The 19,365-nt window shown below is 40.4% G+C and overlaps 1 protein-coding gene across 10 annotated transcripts in view; it reads left to right on the plus strand.

The window, feature by feature from the left end:
• dgki (diacylglycerol kinase, iota) overlaps positions 1-19,365 on the plus strand; it is a 195,921-nt gene that overhangs the window by 92,924 nt on the left and 83,632 nt on the right. For all 10 annotated transcript variants that reach the window (XM_062066447.1, XM_062066438.1, XM_062066443.1 and 7 more), the window contains exon 3: positions 10,702-10,797. In XM_062066447.1, the coding sequence (XP_061922431.1) occupies positions 10,702-10,797 (96 nt within the window). The remainder of the gene's footprint in view (positions 1-10,701; positions 10,798-19,365) is intronic.

The raw sequence follows: 19,365 nt of genomic DNA on the forward strand, positions 1-19,365 counted from the left end.
TTGTATGTTATACTCTTCTGACACCACCAGATGGCAGTATAAGTGTCCACATACGTGGCCATAAGACCCCAATTCAGTAGTGTACACAATTTTGGAAATAAGACCTAAAAGGTGCTGTCCACGCATGTGGCCACCTAAGCATTTAGAGGTTTTTAAGGCAGGGGTGTCAAATTCATTTTAGCTCTTGGGCCGCATGGAGGAAAATCTATTCCCACATGGGCCGGATTAATAAAATTGTGGCATAATAATTTAAAAATGAAGACAACTTCAAAAAAAAACAACAGTTTTTGTTTTACCTGGGCCGAAAATAGAACAGCACAGTCTTAAAATGTACATATTACAACTAATCTACTACATCTAAACTACTTTTTCATAACATGGTCACTACTGCCTAGTTTCTCTTGTTATATTCTTATTTTTACTGTTATACTTTTATTCTTATTGTTGCTTTTTATTTTTTATTCATATTGTAATATTTGCTATTTGATTTCCATTTATACCCCCATTATTTACTTTTTAAATTCGATCTCAATTCTTTACACTGCTGCTGGAATTTTAATTTTCCTCAGGGAACTCTCCTGAAGGAATCAATAAAGTTACTATCCATCTATCTATCTATCTATCTATCTATCTATCTATCTATCTATCTATCTATCTATCTATCTATCTATCTATCTATCTATCTATCTATCTATCTATCTATCTATCTATCTATCTATCCATCTATCCATCTAATCCTCTTGGCAAAACACTTAAAGTTTTTGGGCTCGAATACTAGTTAGATACTAGTTAAATATACTATACTATATACTATATATATATATATATATATATATATATATATATATATATATATATATATATATATATATATATATATATATATATATATATATATACTATACTATACTATACTAGTTAAATACTAGTTAGTTCCTCAATAGCCCTGCTGTAGTGTGTAGCATGCTGGGAATTATCTGTGCATGTGATGGAGGAATGCACAGTGCAGGGTTGACATTCTACTGAATTTGCATTAAATCAGGTTGTTTTAGCTAATAATCATGCTGCAAGATCTAGCATGTTGCATTCAATGTTTATTCCCATTAATTTCTGTTAATTCCCATGGTAAGTTTCCAACTTTGAATATTCCCGGAATTTTGCAACCCTAGCCCTGAATGCTGATGAATAATGAAGCCGAGGCCCACTTGCGACGCCGCAGTGAGTTCGCGGGCCACCGTTGCTTTGTGGGGAATGGAGCGTTGATGCGTGCAAAACAGCAGCAGGTGGCTGTGGCCTGCGGGCCGGTTCTAGTACTACTCAAATATCATCCCGGGGGCCATAGATAATTAATTCGCAGCCCGGATCTTGCCCGCGGGCCTTGACTTTAACACACAGGCTTTAAGGCAGACCTGGGCAAATTAAGGCCTGGGGGCCACATGCGGCCCGTTAAAGGCCTACTGAAAGCCACTACTAGCGATAGTTTATATATCAATGATGAAATCTTAAAGGCCTACTGAAAGCCACTACTACCGACCACGCAGTCTGATAGTTTATATATCAATGATGAAATCTTAACATTATAACACATGCCTATACGGCCGGGTTAACTTATAAAGTGACATTTTAAATTTGCCGCTAAACTTCCGGTTCGAAACGCCTCTGAGGATGCCGTATGCGCGTGACGTAGACCGGCGAACACGGGTATGCCTTCCACATTGAAGCCAATACGAAAAAGCTCTGTTTTCATTTCATAATTCCACAGTATTCTGGACATCTGTGTTCGTGAATCTGTTTCAATCATGTTCATTGCATTATGGAGAAGGAAGCTGAGCAAGCAAAGAAGAAAGTTGTCGGTGCGAAATGGACGTATTTTTCAAACGTAGTCAGCCACAACAGTACACAGCCGGCGCTTCTTTGTTTACATTCCCGAAAGATGCAGTCAAGATGGAAGAACTCGGATAACAGAGACTCTAACCAGGAGGACTTTTGACTTCGATACACAGACGCCTGTAGAGAACTGGGACAACACAGACTCTTACCAGGATTACTTTGATTTGGATGACAAAGACGCAGACGTGCTACTGTGAGTATGCAGCTTTGGCTTCTAAACATTTGATCGCTTGACCGTATGTGCGCAACTTTTTTTGCGTATGTACGTAACTTTTTTTTTAAATATATAAGCTTTATGAACCTTGGGTTAGGTGAACGGTCTTTTGGGCTGAGTGATTGTGTGTGTTGATCAGGTGTTTGAATTGTATTGGTGTGTTCTATGGAGCTAGGAGCTAGCATAGGAGCTAGGAGCTAGCATAACAAACACGCAGGTGTATTTATGCAGGATTAATTTGTGGCATATTAAATATAAGCCTGGTTGTGTTGTGGCTAATAGAGTATATATATGTCTTGTGTTTATTTACTGTTGTAGTCATTCCCAGCTGAATATCAGGTCACCCCCGGCTCTCACAGCATCTTCCCTATCTGAATAGCTTCAACTCCCCACTAGTCCTTCACTTGCACTTTACTCATCCACAAATCTTTCATCCTCGCTCAAATTAATGGGGAAATTGTCGCTTTCTCGGTCCGAATCTCTCTCACTTCATGCGGCCATCATTGTAAACAATAGGGAACTTTGCGTATATGTTCAACTGACTACGTCACACTACTTCCGGTAGGGGCAAGCCTTTTTTTTATCAGATACCAAAAGTTGCAATCTTTATCGTCGTTGTTCTATACTAAATCCTTTCAGCAAAAATATGGCAATATCGCGAAATGATCAAGTATGACACATAGAATAGATCTGCTATCCCCGTTTAAATAAAAAAAATTCATTTCAGTAGGCCTTTAACATTGCAACACATGCCAATACGGCCGGGTTAACTTATAAAGTGACATTTTAAATTTCCCACGAAATATCCGGCTGAAAACGTCTCGGTGTGATGACGTTTGCGCGTGACGTCACGGGTTGAAGCAGACATTTTGGAATAGCACGGTGGCCAGCTTAAGTCGTCTGTTTTCACCACATAATTCCACAGTATTCTGGACATCTGTGTTGGTGAATCTTTTGCAATTTGTTTAATGAACAATGAAGACGGCAAAGAACAAAGCTGTAGGTGGGATCGGTGTATTAGCGGCTGGCTGCAGCAACACAACCAGGAGGACTTACATGGATAGCAGACGCGCTATCCGACGCTAGCCGCCGACCGCACCGATGATGAGGGCTGGCGTAGGTGGAGAGCTAATGTTTGTACCATAGCTCTTGTCGAGGTCCCGTAGCTAAGTTAGCTTCAATGGCGTCGTTAGCAACAGCATTGCTAGGCTTCGCCAGGCTGGACAGCATTAACCGTGTGGTTACATGTCCAGGGTTTGGTTCGGTGTGTCTCCTGATAGTAGAAGTAATAATAGTATTGTTGATCTTCTGTCTATCCTTCCAGTCAGGGGCTTATTTCTTCTGTTTCTATCCGCAGTTAAGCACGATGCTATCACGTTAGCTCCGAAGCTAAAGTGCTTCACCGATGTATCCGAGGTGGTTTAAAATACAAATCTGTGATCCACAATAGAAAAAGGAGAAAGTGTGGAATCCAATGAGCCCTTGTACCTAAGTTACGGTCAGAGCAAAAAAAGATACGTCCTGCACTGCACTCTAGTCCTTCACTCTCACGTTCCTCATCCACAAATCTTTCATCCTGGCTCAAATTAATGGGGTAATCGTCGCTTTCTCGGTCCGCATCTCTCTCGCTGCTGGTGTAAACAATGTGCAGATGTGAGGAGCCTTTCAACCTGCGACGTCACGCTACTTCCGGTACAGGCAAGGCTTTTTTTTTTATCAGCGACCAAAAGTTGCGAACTTTATCGTCGACGTTCTCTACTAAATCCTTTCAGCAAAAATATGGCAATATCGCGAAATGATCAAGTATGACACGTAGAATGGATCTGCTATCCCCGTTTAAATATGAAAATCTCATTTCAGTAGGCCTTTAAGCTTTTCAATCTGGCCCGCCTGACATTCCCAAATATTTTTTTTAGATCTTTAAGATGGCAAGTGTAGCTGCCATTATGATGTGCAGTGATGTTTTCTAATGACCATAACTCTTGAACTATACAAAGTATTTCAATGGTTGGAATCTGCGCTTTTGCATGATATACTAGTGACTAGTGTTGTCCTGATACCAATATTAGTTCGATACTTTTCGGTACTTTTCGATACTTTTCTAAATAAAGGGCACCAGAAAAAATTGCATTATTGGCTTTATTTTAACAAAAAATCTTAGGGTGTGGCGGACCGGTACTTTTCAGAGGCGGTATGGTACCGAATATGACTCATTAGTATCGCGGTACTATACTAATACCCGTATACCGTACAACCCTACTAGTTACTATGGTAATCTACGTCACAGCAGGTCAGACGAGGCACCAAGCAGTGTGGGTGGGGAGCGTTTCCACAGAGTGTTTCCAGAGCCTGAAATGCGGGTGTCAGGGACAGACGCGGAAGGAGATTTTTATAAGAAAGTTCTAAAGCTTAGTGATGTATCAGATGTATCAGATTGTAGGTGTTTTTTGTTTTTTTTGCGCTTTACCTTCTCCCCCTTAGTTCTATTTTTAGGAAGTACGGTATTGCATTTCATTTTTATGCCGATGATTGCCAGATTTATTTTCCCATGGCACAAAAGAACACGGTTCAACGTCTTATTGACTGCCTGCACGACATCAAAGCCTGGCTTTCAGCTAACTTCCTGAGCCTAAATGAAGACAAAACAGAAGTTATGTTGTTCGGTCCAAGTCGCTCCCCCTCCCCCAACGTTGACCTCGGCACTCTGACCCCGTATCTCAGCGACTGTGTCACAAACCTGGGGGTAAAGTTCCACTCGGATTTTAAATTCGAAAAACAAATCCGCAGCGTCGTTCAAAATAGCTTTTATCAATTACGCCAAATAGCGAAAGTGAAACCGCTTCTATCAGGACATGATTTCGAGAAATTAATCCACGCCTTTATCTCGACTCGTCTTGACTACTGCAATGCCCTGTATGTAGGCATTAGCCAGGCCTCCCTCGCCCGCCTGCAGCTCGTCTGCTAACACAGACCCGCAGACGTGAGCACATCACCCCTATATTAGCGTCCCTTCACTGGCTCCCTGTGCGTTACAGAATCAACTTTAAACTCCTTTTATTTGTTTTTAAATGTCTAAACAACCTCGCGCCAACATATCTCTCCGACCTCCTTCAGCCTTACTGCCCCACCCGATCCCTAAGATCAGCCGATCAGCTGCTACTGACGGTCCCGGACACAAGGCTGAAGCTTAGAGGTGACAGAGCTTTCGCCGCTGCTGCTCCCAAACTTTGGAACGACCTACCTCTGAGTGTTAGACAAGCCTCCTCTCTTCCTGTTTTTAAATCTCTCTTAAAAACATACTTTTATTCCATGGCTTTTAACACTGAGCGATATCCATCCTGCAATGGCGCCCCATAATACACCTGCTGTGAACCTGTTTTTATGTTTTATTTATTTATTTTTTATCGTGTTCTGTCTGTGTTGTGTTGTGTTTGCTCGGTACTCGTATTATCTTTTAACCTGCCCATTGTACAGCACTTTGGCTACCCCTGTGGTAAATTTTAAATAAAGTTGATTTGATTTGAATATTCAGTGTTTTATCGTTCATAGAAAAAAATTAAATTCCATTCCGTTTTTAAGGCGGTCTGTCATAACATTTTTAGCATTCAATCAGACTTTATTGTGAGGTTCTGTATTAGTTTTCCTAAAAATAGATATACTGGCTCCCAGACACATTTTTTGTCCCCCCGAGTCAAAATAATTGCCCAGGTCTGCTTTAAGCTAAAAAGGTGCTGCCTGGAGAAATGTGCTCCCTTGTTAACAGCATTTTGTGAAATACAAAATATACTCCGGTTGGCAGTCCAAAGTCTTTTGTCAGCTGCATGACAATGTCTTCTCCCCCCCCGCGGTGCCATTTTTGTCCGCAATAATCAGATTAACCGACAGTGCGGGCTAACTGCTGCCAACTTATTTACAGTGGCTTTACCGTCACAAAGGCACGCTTCTATTTTTAGCTGACTGCGGCATACAGTCGGAGCACAGATGGATCTTCAGAAGAGGAACTGTTTACATTACGAGCGCAGCAGACGAGTGAAAGCAGAACAAAGACTCCCCAGAATCGCCTTTTGATTTTCATTCCTAAACTCTTCTCGACTCGCGACTCTTGGTTTTGTAACGGCGACGTAGTGTAGTGTAGTGTAACACACGCACCTGGTATGCTGTTGCACAGATAGTTTTTTTTACATTGTAAAAATACAATTCAAGAAGTAAACTAATAAAAAATAAAAAAAAGTCCAAATGCTAACAGTGATATATTAGAACTCAAATGGGCACATGGTTTCAAAGGCAATTTATTATGCTAGCTAAAGCTTTTCTTTACATGGCTGTTCTGTATCCGAAGTACTGTGATCCAGGTACCTGTTCCCAAGGCTTGCCACCACTAAAACACTACACACAGGAAAACAGCAAAAAAGTCCAAATAAGTCAGGGTGTGATGTGACAGGTGGTGACAGTACACCTACTTTGAGACAAGAGCTATAGTGATGCATGCTTGGTTATGCTTTAAAGGCCTACTGAAATGAATTTTTTAAATTTAAACGGGGATAGCAGATCCATTCTATGTGTCATACTTGATCATTTCGCGATATTGCCATATTTTTGCTGAAAGGATTTAGTAGAGAATATCGACGATAAAGTTCGCAACTTTTGATCGCTGATAAAAAAAAAAGCCTTGCCTGTACCGGAAGTAGCGTGACGTCACAGGTTGAAAGGCTCCTCACATTTCCCCATTGTTTACACCAGCAGCGAGAGCGATTCGGACCGAGAAAGCGACGATTACCCCATTAATTTGAGCGAGGATGAAAGATTCGTGGATGAGGAACGTGAGAGTGAAGGACTAGAGTGCAGTGCAGGACGCATCTTTTTTCGCTCTGACCGTATCTTATGTACAAGCTGGCTCATTGGATTCCACACTCTCTCCTTTTTCTATTGTGGATCACGGATTTGTATTTTAAACCACCTCGGATACTATATCCTCTTGAAAATGAGAGTCGAGAACGCGAAATGGACATTCACAGTGACTTTTATCTCCACGACAATACATCGGCAAAGCACTTTAGCTACGGAGCTAACGTGATAGCATCGGGCTTAACTGCAGATAGAAACAAAAGAAATAAGCCCCTGACTGGAAGGATAGATAGAAAATCAACAATACTATTAAACCATGGACATGTAACTACACGGTTAATGCTTTCCAGCCTGGCGAAGCTTAACAATGCTGTTGCTAACGACGCCATTGAAGCTAACTTAGCAACGGGACCTCACAGAGCTCTATGCTAAAAACATTAGCTATCCACCTACGCCAGCCAGCCCTCATCTGCTCATCAACACCCGTGCTCACCTGCGTTCCAGCGATCGACGGAGCGACGAAGGACTTCACCCGATCATCGATGCGGTCGGCGGCTAGCGTCGGATAGCGTGTCTGCTATCCAAGTCAAAGTCCTCCTGGTTGTGTTGCTGCAGCCAGCCGCTAATACACCGATCCCACCTACAGCTTTCTTCTTTGCAGTCTCCATTGTTCATTAAACAAATTGCAAAAGATTCACCAACACGGATGTCCAGAATACTGTGGAATTTTGCGATGAAAACAGAGCTTTTTGTACTGGATCCAATGTGTCCGAATACTTAGGTTTCAACGATTGATGTCACGCGCATACGTCATCATACATAGACGTTTTCAACCGGAAGTTTTGCGGGAAATTTAAAATGTCACTTTATAAGTTAACCCGGCCGTATTGGCATGTGTTGCAATGTTAAGATTTCATCATTGATCAATGATGCGCAGCAAACAGTCTGATTGGTTTATTGGAAGATTAAGTAGACAAAAGTCACATGTGACTTTGAAGAAAAATGGGCTGCATGGTCGAGTCGCCAGAAGAAAGCCATTTCTGCGCAAATGTCACAAAGTATCCCGCTTACATTACGCCAAACAGAACAGAGACAAGCCTCAAAACTTCTGGAACAAAGTAATGTGGAGTGATGGCTTTCTTCTGGCGACTCGACCATGCAGCCCATTTTTCTTCTAGTGCCTCCTTATTGTGCATCTTGAAACAGCCACACCACAATTTTTCAGAGAGTCCTGTATTTCAGCTGAGGTCATTTGTGGATTTTTCTTTGCATCTCGAACAATTTTCCTGGCAGTTGTGGCTGAAATCTTTGCTGGTCTACCTGAATCCCTCATTTTCCACTTCTTAATCAGCGTTTGAACACTGCTGATTGGCATTCTCAATTCCTTGGATATCTTTTTATACCCCTTTCCTGCTTTATGCAGTTCAATTACCTTTTCTCGCAGATCCTTTGACAATTATTTTGCCTTCCCCATGACTCAGAATCCAGAAACATGTGTGCAGCACTGGATGAAAGATGCAATGGTCTGTCAGAAGCCCAGAAACTCACTGACCTTTTATACACACACATTCATTACAAACAAACATGTCACAGGTGAGGATTGGAACCTTGATTAGACATTCAAACCTGCTTGTGTCAACTTTTGTGCATGTTATCAGATCAAAGTCACTAGGGTATGTAACTTTTGATCAGGGTCATTTGGGTACTTTCTTTTGTCATTTTGATTTAATACGAGTAAACACAGTTGTTTGCCAATAAATAGCTTTACATAACCATTAAAGGCCTACTGAAAGCCACTACTAGCGACCACACAGTCTGATAGTTTATATATCAATGATGAAATCTTAACATTGCAACACATGCCAATACGGCCGGGTTAACTTATAAAGTGCAATTTTAAATTTCCCGCTAAACTTCCGGTTGAAAACGTCTATGTATGATGACGTATGCGCGTGACGTCAATCGTTGAAACGGAAGTATTCGGACACATTGTATCCCAATACAAAAAGCTCTGTTTTCATCGCAAAATTCCACAGTATTCTGGACATCTGTGTTGGTGAATCTTTTGCAATTTGTTTAATGAACAATGAAGACTGCAAAGACGAAAGCTGTAGGTGGGATCGGTGTATTAGCGGCTGGCTGCAGCAACACAACCAGGAGGACTTTGACTTGGATAGCAAACGCGCTATCCGACGCTAGCCGCCGACCGCACGGATGATCGGGTGAAGTCCTTCGTCCTTCCGTCGATCGCTGGAACGCAGGTGAGCACGGGTGTTGATGAGCAGATGAGGGCTGGCTGGCGTAGGTGGAGCGCTAATGTTTTTATCATAGCTCTGTGAGGTCCCGTTGCTAAGTTAGCTTCAATGGCGTCGTTAGCAACAGCATTGTTAGGCTTCGCCAAGCTGGAAATTATTAACCGTGTAGTTACATGTCCATGGTTTAATAGTATTGTTGATCTTCTGTCTATCCTTCCAGTCAGGGATTTATTTATTTTGTTTCTATCTGCATTTGAGCCCGATGCTATCACGTTAGCTCCATAGCTAAAGAGCTTCACCGATGTATTGTCGTGGAGATAAAAGTCACTGTGAATGTCCATTTCGCGTTCTCGACTCTCATTTTCAAGAGGATATAGTATCCGAGGTGGTTTAAAATACAAATCCGTGATCCACAATAGAAAAAGGAGAGAGTGTGGAATCCAATGAGCCAGCTTGTATCTAAGTTACGGTCAGAGCGAAAAAAGAAGCGTCCTGCACTGCACTCTAGTCCTTCACTCTCACTTTCCTCATCCACGAATCTTTCATCCTGGCTCAAATTAATGGGGTAATCGTCGCTTTCTCGGTCCGAATCGCTCTCGCTGCTGGTGTAAACAATGGGGAAATGTGAGGAGCTCTTCAACATGTGACGTCACGCTACTTCCGGTACAGGCAAGGCTTTTTTTTTATCAGCGACCAAAAGTTGCGACCTTTATCGTCGATGTTCTCTACTAAATCCTTTCAGCAAAAATATGGCAATATCGCGAAATGATCAAGTACGACACATAGAATGGATCTGCTATCCCCGTTTAAATTTCAAAAAATCATTTCAGTAGGCCTTTAAGCATGAGTGGAAGAAAGGTTTTTGTGTTATCATTCATATTCTCTGAAGAATGGCCAAGAAATCATCAATTCTCCCAGGGTACGTAAACTTATGAGCACGACTGTGTATGAAAAAAAGCTCGAAAATAGACCATTCGTTGACAGCGCGCCTTATAACCCGGTGCGCCCTATAGTGCAAAACATACGGTGATATGATAGATAACTGATCAATTGCCCTTTTCAGCATGTGTTGTGGTAGTTGAACACTTACAGGCTTGGCTTGCATTCTGACGCGGGTGAGCGGTGGTTTCAATGATGCGCGGCAAACAACAGTCTGATTGGTTTATTGGAAGATTAAGTAGACAAAAGTCACATGTGACACTCCCCCGCGGCTCTGACTGCAGGGACGCTTCCTCCACGTCAGCGCTGGCCTTTAGCGCTCCGCACGACAATGCGATCGATGTACGCCATCGCTCATTAACCAAACATCAGGGATGCTTTCCCGCTAGCGCACGCCTCCATGTTTGTATGCGTGTGTTTGAATCAACACGCTGTGCGAGAAGTGCTCTCCTACTCGCCAGCGGCGATTATGTGCTTGACTCAATTACTGACCGCCGGCGGCGGAGGGGATGATATCATCCTCATCATCATCTACTGACCCGGTGCTCTCCCCTGCAGGAGAACGCGGTGAACGGGGATCACCTGTGGATGGAGACCAGCTGCTCAGGGGAGCTGTGCTACCTGGGAGAGGACGCCTGCCTCCTGAAGGCGGCGGTGAGTGGTGCACACTCACCTCACAGGGTTGACTCGCAATGCTCCCTCGCTATTCCATCGCCGCTCGATTGGACGCCGCAACCTTGTATTGGTGTGTCACCGTGGAGATAAACACGCAGGTGTTCTTGTAATCTTGCAACATTCACAGAGGACAAAGGAATGTGGACGACATGTCTAGAGATGTCCGGTAATATCGGACTGCCGATATCACCGGCCGATAAATGCTTTAAAATGTAATATCGGAAATTATCGGTATCGGTTTCAAAAAGTAAAATGTATGACTTTTCAAAACGTGGTGCACGGACGCAGGGAGAAGTACAGAGCAGTTGCGTCTCCCAGTCATACTTGCCAACCCTCGGATCGACACCTACATGTGTGGTATCATCCAAAACTAACGTAAAGTATCAAAGAAGAGAAGAATAAGGGATTATTACATTTTAACAGAAGTGTAGATAGAACATGTTAAAACAGAAAATAAGCAGATAACAGTAAATGAACAAGTAGATTAATAATAAATGTTTTACAGTTTGTCCTTTATAATGTGTACAAAATAATAGGTGTATAAATTACACAATATGTTACTGCATAGACCAGGGGTGTCAAACGTACGGCCCGAGGGCCGGATCAGGCCCGCGGACAATTTTATCCGGCCCGCGGGATGAGTTTGCCAAGTATGAAAATGTACCTGAAATTTTTGAATGAAAGAAACTGCTGTTCTAAATGTGTCCACTGGATGTCACAATAGCAATTATTTGTATTAAAGTTAAAGTACCAATGATTGTCACACACACACTAGGTGTGGTGAAATTCGTCCTCTGCTTTTGACCCATCCCCTTGTTCACTTCCTGGGAGGTGAGGGGAGCAGTGAGCAGCAGCGGTGGCCGCGCTCAGGAATCATTTTTGGTGATTTAACCCCCAATTCCAACCTATGATGCTGAGTGCCAAGCAGGGAGGTAATGGGTCCCATTTTTATAGTCTTTGGTACGACTCGGCCGGGGTTTGAACTCACGACCTACCCATCTCAGGGCGGACACTCTAACCACAAGGCCACTGAACATGTGTAATAGTGCCTATTATTCGGGCACTATTGACAAGTGATGCACCGAAAATTTGGTCTTCTTAATTAGAAACCGAAACCGGATGTTGTGATAAAATATTGTTTCTTTGGCTTACCACTAGGTCAGGAGTGTCAAACGTACGGTATTTTAATACACACACACCGAGCACCCACTGGCAGAAATGTAGATCGGCACCTATGACAGTATCAGTCAAGGAAAATGATCAAACTACATAAATAACATACTGTAATTTGATTTTGATAGCATTTTTTTATCTTGATAGATTGGACATTAACACCAGTGAGTTGACTGATGAACATTATTACATAATTTATTCAGAAAATATAAATAACAACAAATAAAGTATCTATACTATTAACGGCAACAGGTAATTGTAAAAAAAAAACAAAAAAAAACAGGATTTGGACAATTTCAGAATGTTCTTGTTCTATTTTTAAACAAAGAAAACAATCTGAAGTTGTCTTTATTTTTAAGTTATCGTGCCGTGATTTTACCAGTCCGGCCCACATGGGAGTTGATTTTTCTCCATGTGGCCCCCGATCTAAAATGAGTTTGACACCCCTGGCATAGACTAATTAGGAGTCTTTGTTTGTTTACTTACTACTAAAAGACAAGTTGTCTAGTATGTCCACTATTTTATTTAAGGACTAAGTTACAATAATAAACATATGTTTCATGTACACTAAGATTTTTTGTTCAAATAAAGACAATAATGACATTTTTTGTGGTCCCCTTTATTTAGAAAAGCATCGAAAACCATCGAAATACATTTTGGTACCACTACCAAAATATTGGTATGGATACTACTAGAGATCGGACTGCCGATATTATCGGCCGATAAATGCTTTAAAATGTAATATCGGATATTATCAGTTTCAAAATTATCGGTATCGGTTTCAAAAAGTAAAATGTATGACTTTTCAAAACGTCGCTGTACTGAGTGGTACACGGACGCAGGGAGAAGTACAGAGCAGTTGCGTCTCCCAGTCATACTTGCCAACCCTCGGATCGATACCTAAATGGGTGGTATCATCCAAAACGAATGTAAAGTATCAAAGAAGAGAAGAATAAGTGATTATTACATTTTAACAGAAGTGTAGATAGAACATGTTGAAACAGAAAGTAAGCAGATATTAACAGTAAATGAACAAGTAGATTAATAATACATTTTTTACAGTTTGTCCTTTATAATGTGTACAAAATAATAGGTGTATAAAGGACACAATATGTTACTGCATAGACTAATTAGGAGTCTTTGTTTGTTTACTTACTACTAAAAGACAAGTTGTCTAGTATGTTCACTATTTTATTTAAGGACTAAGTTACAATAATAAACATATGTTTCGTGTACACTAAGATTTTTTGTTCAAATAAAGACAATAATGACATTTTTTGTGGTCCCCTTTATTTAGAAAAGCATCGAAAACCATCGAAATACATTTTGGTACCACTACCAAAATATTGGTATGGATACTACTAGAGATCGGACTGCCGATATTATCGGCCGATAAATGCTTTAAAATGTAATATCGGATATTATCGGTTTCAAAATTATCGGTATCGGTTTCAAAAAGTAAAATGTATGACTTTTCAAAACGCCGCTGTACTGAGTGGTGCACGGACGCAGGGAGAAGTACAGAGCAGTTGCGTCTCCCAGTCATACTTGCCAACCCTCGGATCGATATCTACATGTGTGGTATCATCCAAAACTAATGTAAAGTATCAAAGAAGAGAAGAATAAGTGATTATTACATTTTAACAGAAGTGTAGATAGAACATGTTAAAACAGAAAGTAAGCAGATATTAACAGTAAATGAACAAGTAGATTAATAATACATTTTTTACAGTTTGTCCTTTATAATGTGTACAAAATAATAGGTGTATAAATGACACAATATGTTACTGCATAGACTAATTAGGAGTCTTTGTTTGTTTACTTACTACTAAAAGACAAGTTGTCTAGTATGTTCACTATTTTATTTAAGGACTAAATGACAATAATAAACATATGTTTCATGTACACTAAGATTTTTTGTTCAAATAAAGACAATAATGACATTTTTTGTGGTCCCCTTTATTTAGAAAAGCATCGAAAACCATCCAAATTAATTTTGGTACCACTACCAAAATATTGGTATGGATACTACTAGAGATCGGACTGCCGATATTATCGGCCGATAAATGCTTTAAAATGTAATATCGGATATTATCGGTATCGGTTTCAAAATTATCGGTATCGGTTTCAAAAAGTAAAATGTATGACTTTTCAAAACGCCGCTGTACTGAGTGGTGCACGGACGCAGGGAGAAGTACAGAGCAGTTGCGTCTCCCAGTCATACTTGCCAACCCTCGGATCGATACCTAAATGGGTGGTATCATCCAAAACTAATGTAAAGTATCAAAGAAGAGAAGAATAAGTGATTATTACATTTTAACAGAAGTGTAGATACAGGGCCGGCCCGTGGCATAGGCCGTATAGGCAAATGCTAAGGGCGCCGTCCACCAGGGGGCGCCACGCCCGTGCCACAAATGTTGGAGAAAAAAAAAAAAGAAAAAAAAGTTGGTACTATTATTTCTAAATACAAAAAATAATCCCACGTTAATTAAAATGCAAAGTAAAGCCTATTTAATAGAAATTTTATTTGTTACAACATTACGCCTCCCCTCCCCCCGCACGGTGCGCCCCCTCCCTTCCCGTATCATGACTCTTTTTGGACGTCACCGCATCAAAAAATCAACACAAGATGTCAAAACGGCCAAAACTGTCAGGTGCCCAGGGAAGAAAAAATAGAAAAGAAGAGGAGGAGAAACGAGAAAAAGACAGAGGTAGCAGGTAGGTAACGTTAGCCTACATGAAATTATTTGTCTGTTACAGAATGTGATAGTAACCTGGCTTTTTAGCATTAAGCTAATGTTACATGATTCGGCAATTGCTAATCAATAAATAGCTAGTTCTGTTTTAACGTCGGGTTAATATTGTGGAGGGGGCTAAACTGTTATGGAAAATAATAATGTAACGTTAGGTAATTACAGTACTCCCACCTTACATTCCTCAGGGACATTTATATTAGATCTTTTAAGCAGGTGTTTTTTGTTTACATTGTTATTGCCTTCTGGTTAGCTAATGTTTGCCCTGCAGGTAATAGTCACTTTTCCACCCCTTTATATATTAGGTATAGTTGTAAGCCTAGTTGTTAAAGTGCACATCATTAATGTTAATTAAGCAATATCACATGAGAGGGAATGCTGTTTTTTAATTTGAGCACTGCTGTGATTCGGTTAAAGATAATCATAACATAACATTCTCATATAATATGTTAATTTGCTTTCTTTAAGTTAAAAAAAAGGTCAAAGACAAAGCTATTCGGTTTCTTGTGAGTATATACACTTCACTGCCGATGTGGGGGGCGCCACCTAAAATCTTGCCTAGGGCGCCAGATTGGTTAGGGCCAGGCCTGTGTAGATAGAACATGTTAAAACAGAAAATAAGCAGATATTAACAGTAAATGAACAAGTAGATTAATAATACATTTTTTACAGTTTGTCCTTTATAATGTAGACAAAATAATAGGTGTATAAATGACACAATATGTTACTGCATACGTCAGCAGACTAATTAGGAGTCTTTGTTTGTTTACTTACTACTAAAAGACAAGTTGTCTAGTATGTTCACTATTTTATTTAAGGACTAAATTGCAATAATAAACATATGTTTCATGTACACTAAGACTTTTTTGTTCAAATAAAGACAATAATGACATTTTTTGTGGTCCCCTTTATTTAGAAAAGCAACGAAAGCCATCGAAATACATTTTGGTACCACTACCAAAATATTGGTATGGAGACAACTAGAGATAGGACTGCCGATATTATCGGCCGATAAATGCTTTAAAATGTAATATCGGATATTATCGGTATCAGTTTCAAAATTATCGGTATCGGTTTCAAAAAGTAAAATGTATGACTTTTCAAAACGCCGCGGTACGGAGTGGTGCACGGACGCAGGGAGAAGTACAGAGCAGTTGCGTCTCCCAGTCATACTTGCCAACCCTCGGATCGATACCTAAAAGGGTGGTATCATCCAAAACTAACGTGAAGTATCAAAGAAGAGAAGAATAAGTGATTATTACATTTTAACAGAAGTGTAGATACAGGGCCGGCCCGTGGCATAGGCCGTATAGGCAAATGCTAAGGGCGCCGTCCATTAGGGGGCGCCACGCCAGTGCCACAAATGTTGGAGGAAAAAAAAAAAAAAAAAGTTGGTACTATTATTTCTAAATACAAAAAATAATCCCACGTTAATTAAAATGCAAAGTAAAGCCTATTTAATATAAATTGTATTTGTTACAACATTACGCCTCCCCTCCCCCCGCACGGTGCGCCCCCTCCCTTCCCGTATCATGACTCTTTTTGGACGTCACCGCATCAAAAAATCAACACAAGATTGTCAAAACGGCCAAAACTGTCAGGTGCCCAGGGAAGAAAAAAGAGAAAAGAAGAGGAGGAGAAACGAGAAAAAAACAGAGGTAGCAGGTAGGTAACGTTAGCCTACATGAAATTGTTTGTCTGTTACAGAATGTGATAGTAACCTGGCTTTTTAGCATTAAGCTAATGTTACATGATTCGGCAATTGCTAATCAATAAATAGCTAGTTCTGTTTTAACGTCGGGTTAATATTGTGGAGGGGGCTAAACTGTTATGGAAAATAATAATGTAACGTTAGGTAATTACAGTACTCCCACCTTACATTCCTCAGAGACATTTGTATTAGATCTTTTAAGCAGGTGTTTTTTGTTTACATTGTTATTGCCTTCTGGTTAGCTAATGTTTGCCCTGCAGGTAATAGTCACTTTTCCACCCCTTTATATATTAGGTATAGTTGTAAGCCTAGTTGTTAAAGTGCACATCATTAATGTTAATTAAGCAATATCACATGAGAGGGAATGCTGTTTTTTAATTTGAGCACTGCTGTGATTCGGTTAAAGATAATCATAACATAACATTCTCATATAATATGTTAATTTGCTTTCTTTAAGTTAAAAAAAAGGTCAAAGACAAAGCTATTCGGTTTCTTGTGAGTATATACACTTCACTGCCGATGTGGGGGGCGCCACCTAAAATCTTGCCTAGGGCGCCAGATTGGTTAGGGCCAGGCCTGTGTAGATAGAACATGTTAAAACAGAAAATAAGCAGATATTAACAGTAAATGAACAAGTAGATTAATAATACATTTTTTACAGTTTGTCCTTTATAATGTAGACAAAATAATAGGTGTATAAATGACACAATATGTTACTGCATACGTCAGCAGACTAATTAGGAGTCTTTGTTTGTTTACTTACTACTAAAAGACAAGTTGTCTAGTATGTTCACTATTTTATTTAAGGACTAAATTGCAATAATAAACATATGTTTCATGTACACTAAGACTTTTTTGTTCAAATAAAGACAATAATGACATTTTTTGTGGTCCCCTTTATTTAGAAAAGCATCGAAAACCATCGAAATACATTTTGGTACCACTACCAAAATATTGGTATGGATACTACTAGAGATCGGACTGCCGATATTATCGGCCGATAAATGCTTTAAAATGTAATATTGGATATTATCCTATCGGTTTCAAAATTATCGGTATCGGTTTCAAACAGGGAAATGTATGACTTTTTAAAAGGCCGCTGTGTACACGGACGTAGGGAGAAGTACAGAGCGCCAATAAACCTTAAAGGCACTGCCTTTGCGTGCCGGCCCAGTCACATAATATCTACGGCTTTTCACACACACAAGTGAATGCAAGCATACTTGGTCAACAGCCATACAGGTCACACTGAGGGTGGCCGTATAAACAACTTTAACACTGTTACAAATATGCGCCACACTGTGAACCCACACCAAACAAGAATGACAAACACATTTCGGGAGAACATCCGCACCGTAACACAACATAAACACAACAGAACAAATACCCAGAACCCCTTGCAGCACTAACTCTTCCGGGACACTACAATATACACCCCCCGCGACCTCCCAAACCCTGCCCACCTCAACCTCCTCATGCTCTCTCAGGGAGAGCATGTCCCAAATTCCAAGCTGCTGTTTTGAGGCATGTTAAAATAAATAATGCACTTTGTGACTTCAATAATAAATATGGCAGTGCCATGTTGGCATTTTTTTCCAATAACTTGAGTTGATTTATTTTGGAAAACCTTGTTACATTGTTTAATGCATCCAGCGGGGCATCACAACAAAATTAGGCATAATCATGTGTTAATTCCACGACTGTATATATCAGTATCGGTTGATATCGGGATCGGTAATTAAGAGTAGGACAATACCGGAATATCGGATATTTTTTTTCTCCATGTTAAGCATTATATTTCTGAGTTTATAAGCTAGAAGCGTTTAGATGATTCCCAGCCTCACCGTGAAGTGTGTGAGCTCTTTTTTTAACATCCACTTCTGTTACAAAAACCCAAAAGCAGTGAAGTTGTCACATTGTGTAAATGGTAAATAAAAAGAGAATACAATGATTTGCAAATCAACTTATATTCAATTGAATAGACTGCAAAGACAAGATATTTCATGTTCACACTGAGAAACTTCTCTTTTTTTTTTTTTTGCAAATAATCATTAACTTAGGAGCAACACATTGCAAAAAAGTTGTTACAGGGGCATTTTTACCACTGTGTTACATGGCCTTTCCTTTTAACAACACTCAGTAAAGGTTTGGGAACTGAGGAGACACATTTTTGAAGTGGAATTCTTTCCCATTCTTGCTTGATGTACAGCTTAAGTTGTTCAACAGTCTCCCTTCTCATATTTTAGGCTTCATCAATAAAGTACTATCCATCTATCTATCTATATTGCACCACACATTTTCAATGGGAGACAGGTCTGGACTACAGGCAGGCCAGTCTAGTACCCGCACTCTTTTACTATGAAGCCACGTTGTTCTAGCACGTGGCTTGGCATTGTCTTGCTGAAATAAGCAGGGGCGTCCATGATAACGTTGCTTGGATGGCAACATATGTTGCTCCAAAAGCTGTATGTACCTTTCAGCATTAATGGTGCCTTCACAGATGTGTAAGTTACCCATGTCTTGGGCACTAATACACCCCCATACCATCACACATGCTGCCTTTTACACTTTGCGCCTAGAACAGTCCGGATGGTTCTTTTCCTCTTTGACGTCCACAGTCTCCAAAAACAATTTGAAATGTGGACTCGTCAGACCACAGAACACTTTTCCACTTTGCATCAGTCCATCTTAGATGAGCTCGGGCCCAGCGAAGCCGGCGGCGTTTCTGGGTGTTGTTGATAAATGGCTTTCACTTTGCATAGTAGAGTTTTAACTTGCACTTACAGATGTAGCGACCAACTGTAGTTGCTGACAGTGGGTTTCTGAAGTGTTCCTGAGCCCATGTGGTGATATCCTTTACACACTGATGTCGCTTTTTGATGCAGTACCGCCTAAAGGGATCGAAGGTCA

The sequence above is a fragment of the Entelurus aequoreus genome, linkage group LG12, assembly GCF_033978785.1.
Source record: "Entelurus aequoreus isolate RoL-2023_Sb linkage group LG12, RoL_Eaeq_v1.1, whole genome shotgun sequence".
In the NCBI taxonomy this organism is placed as follows: Eukaryota; Metazoa; Chordata; class Actinopteri; order Syngnathiformes; family Syngnathidae; genus Entelurus; species Entelurus aequoreus.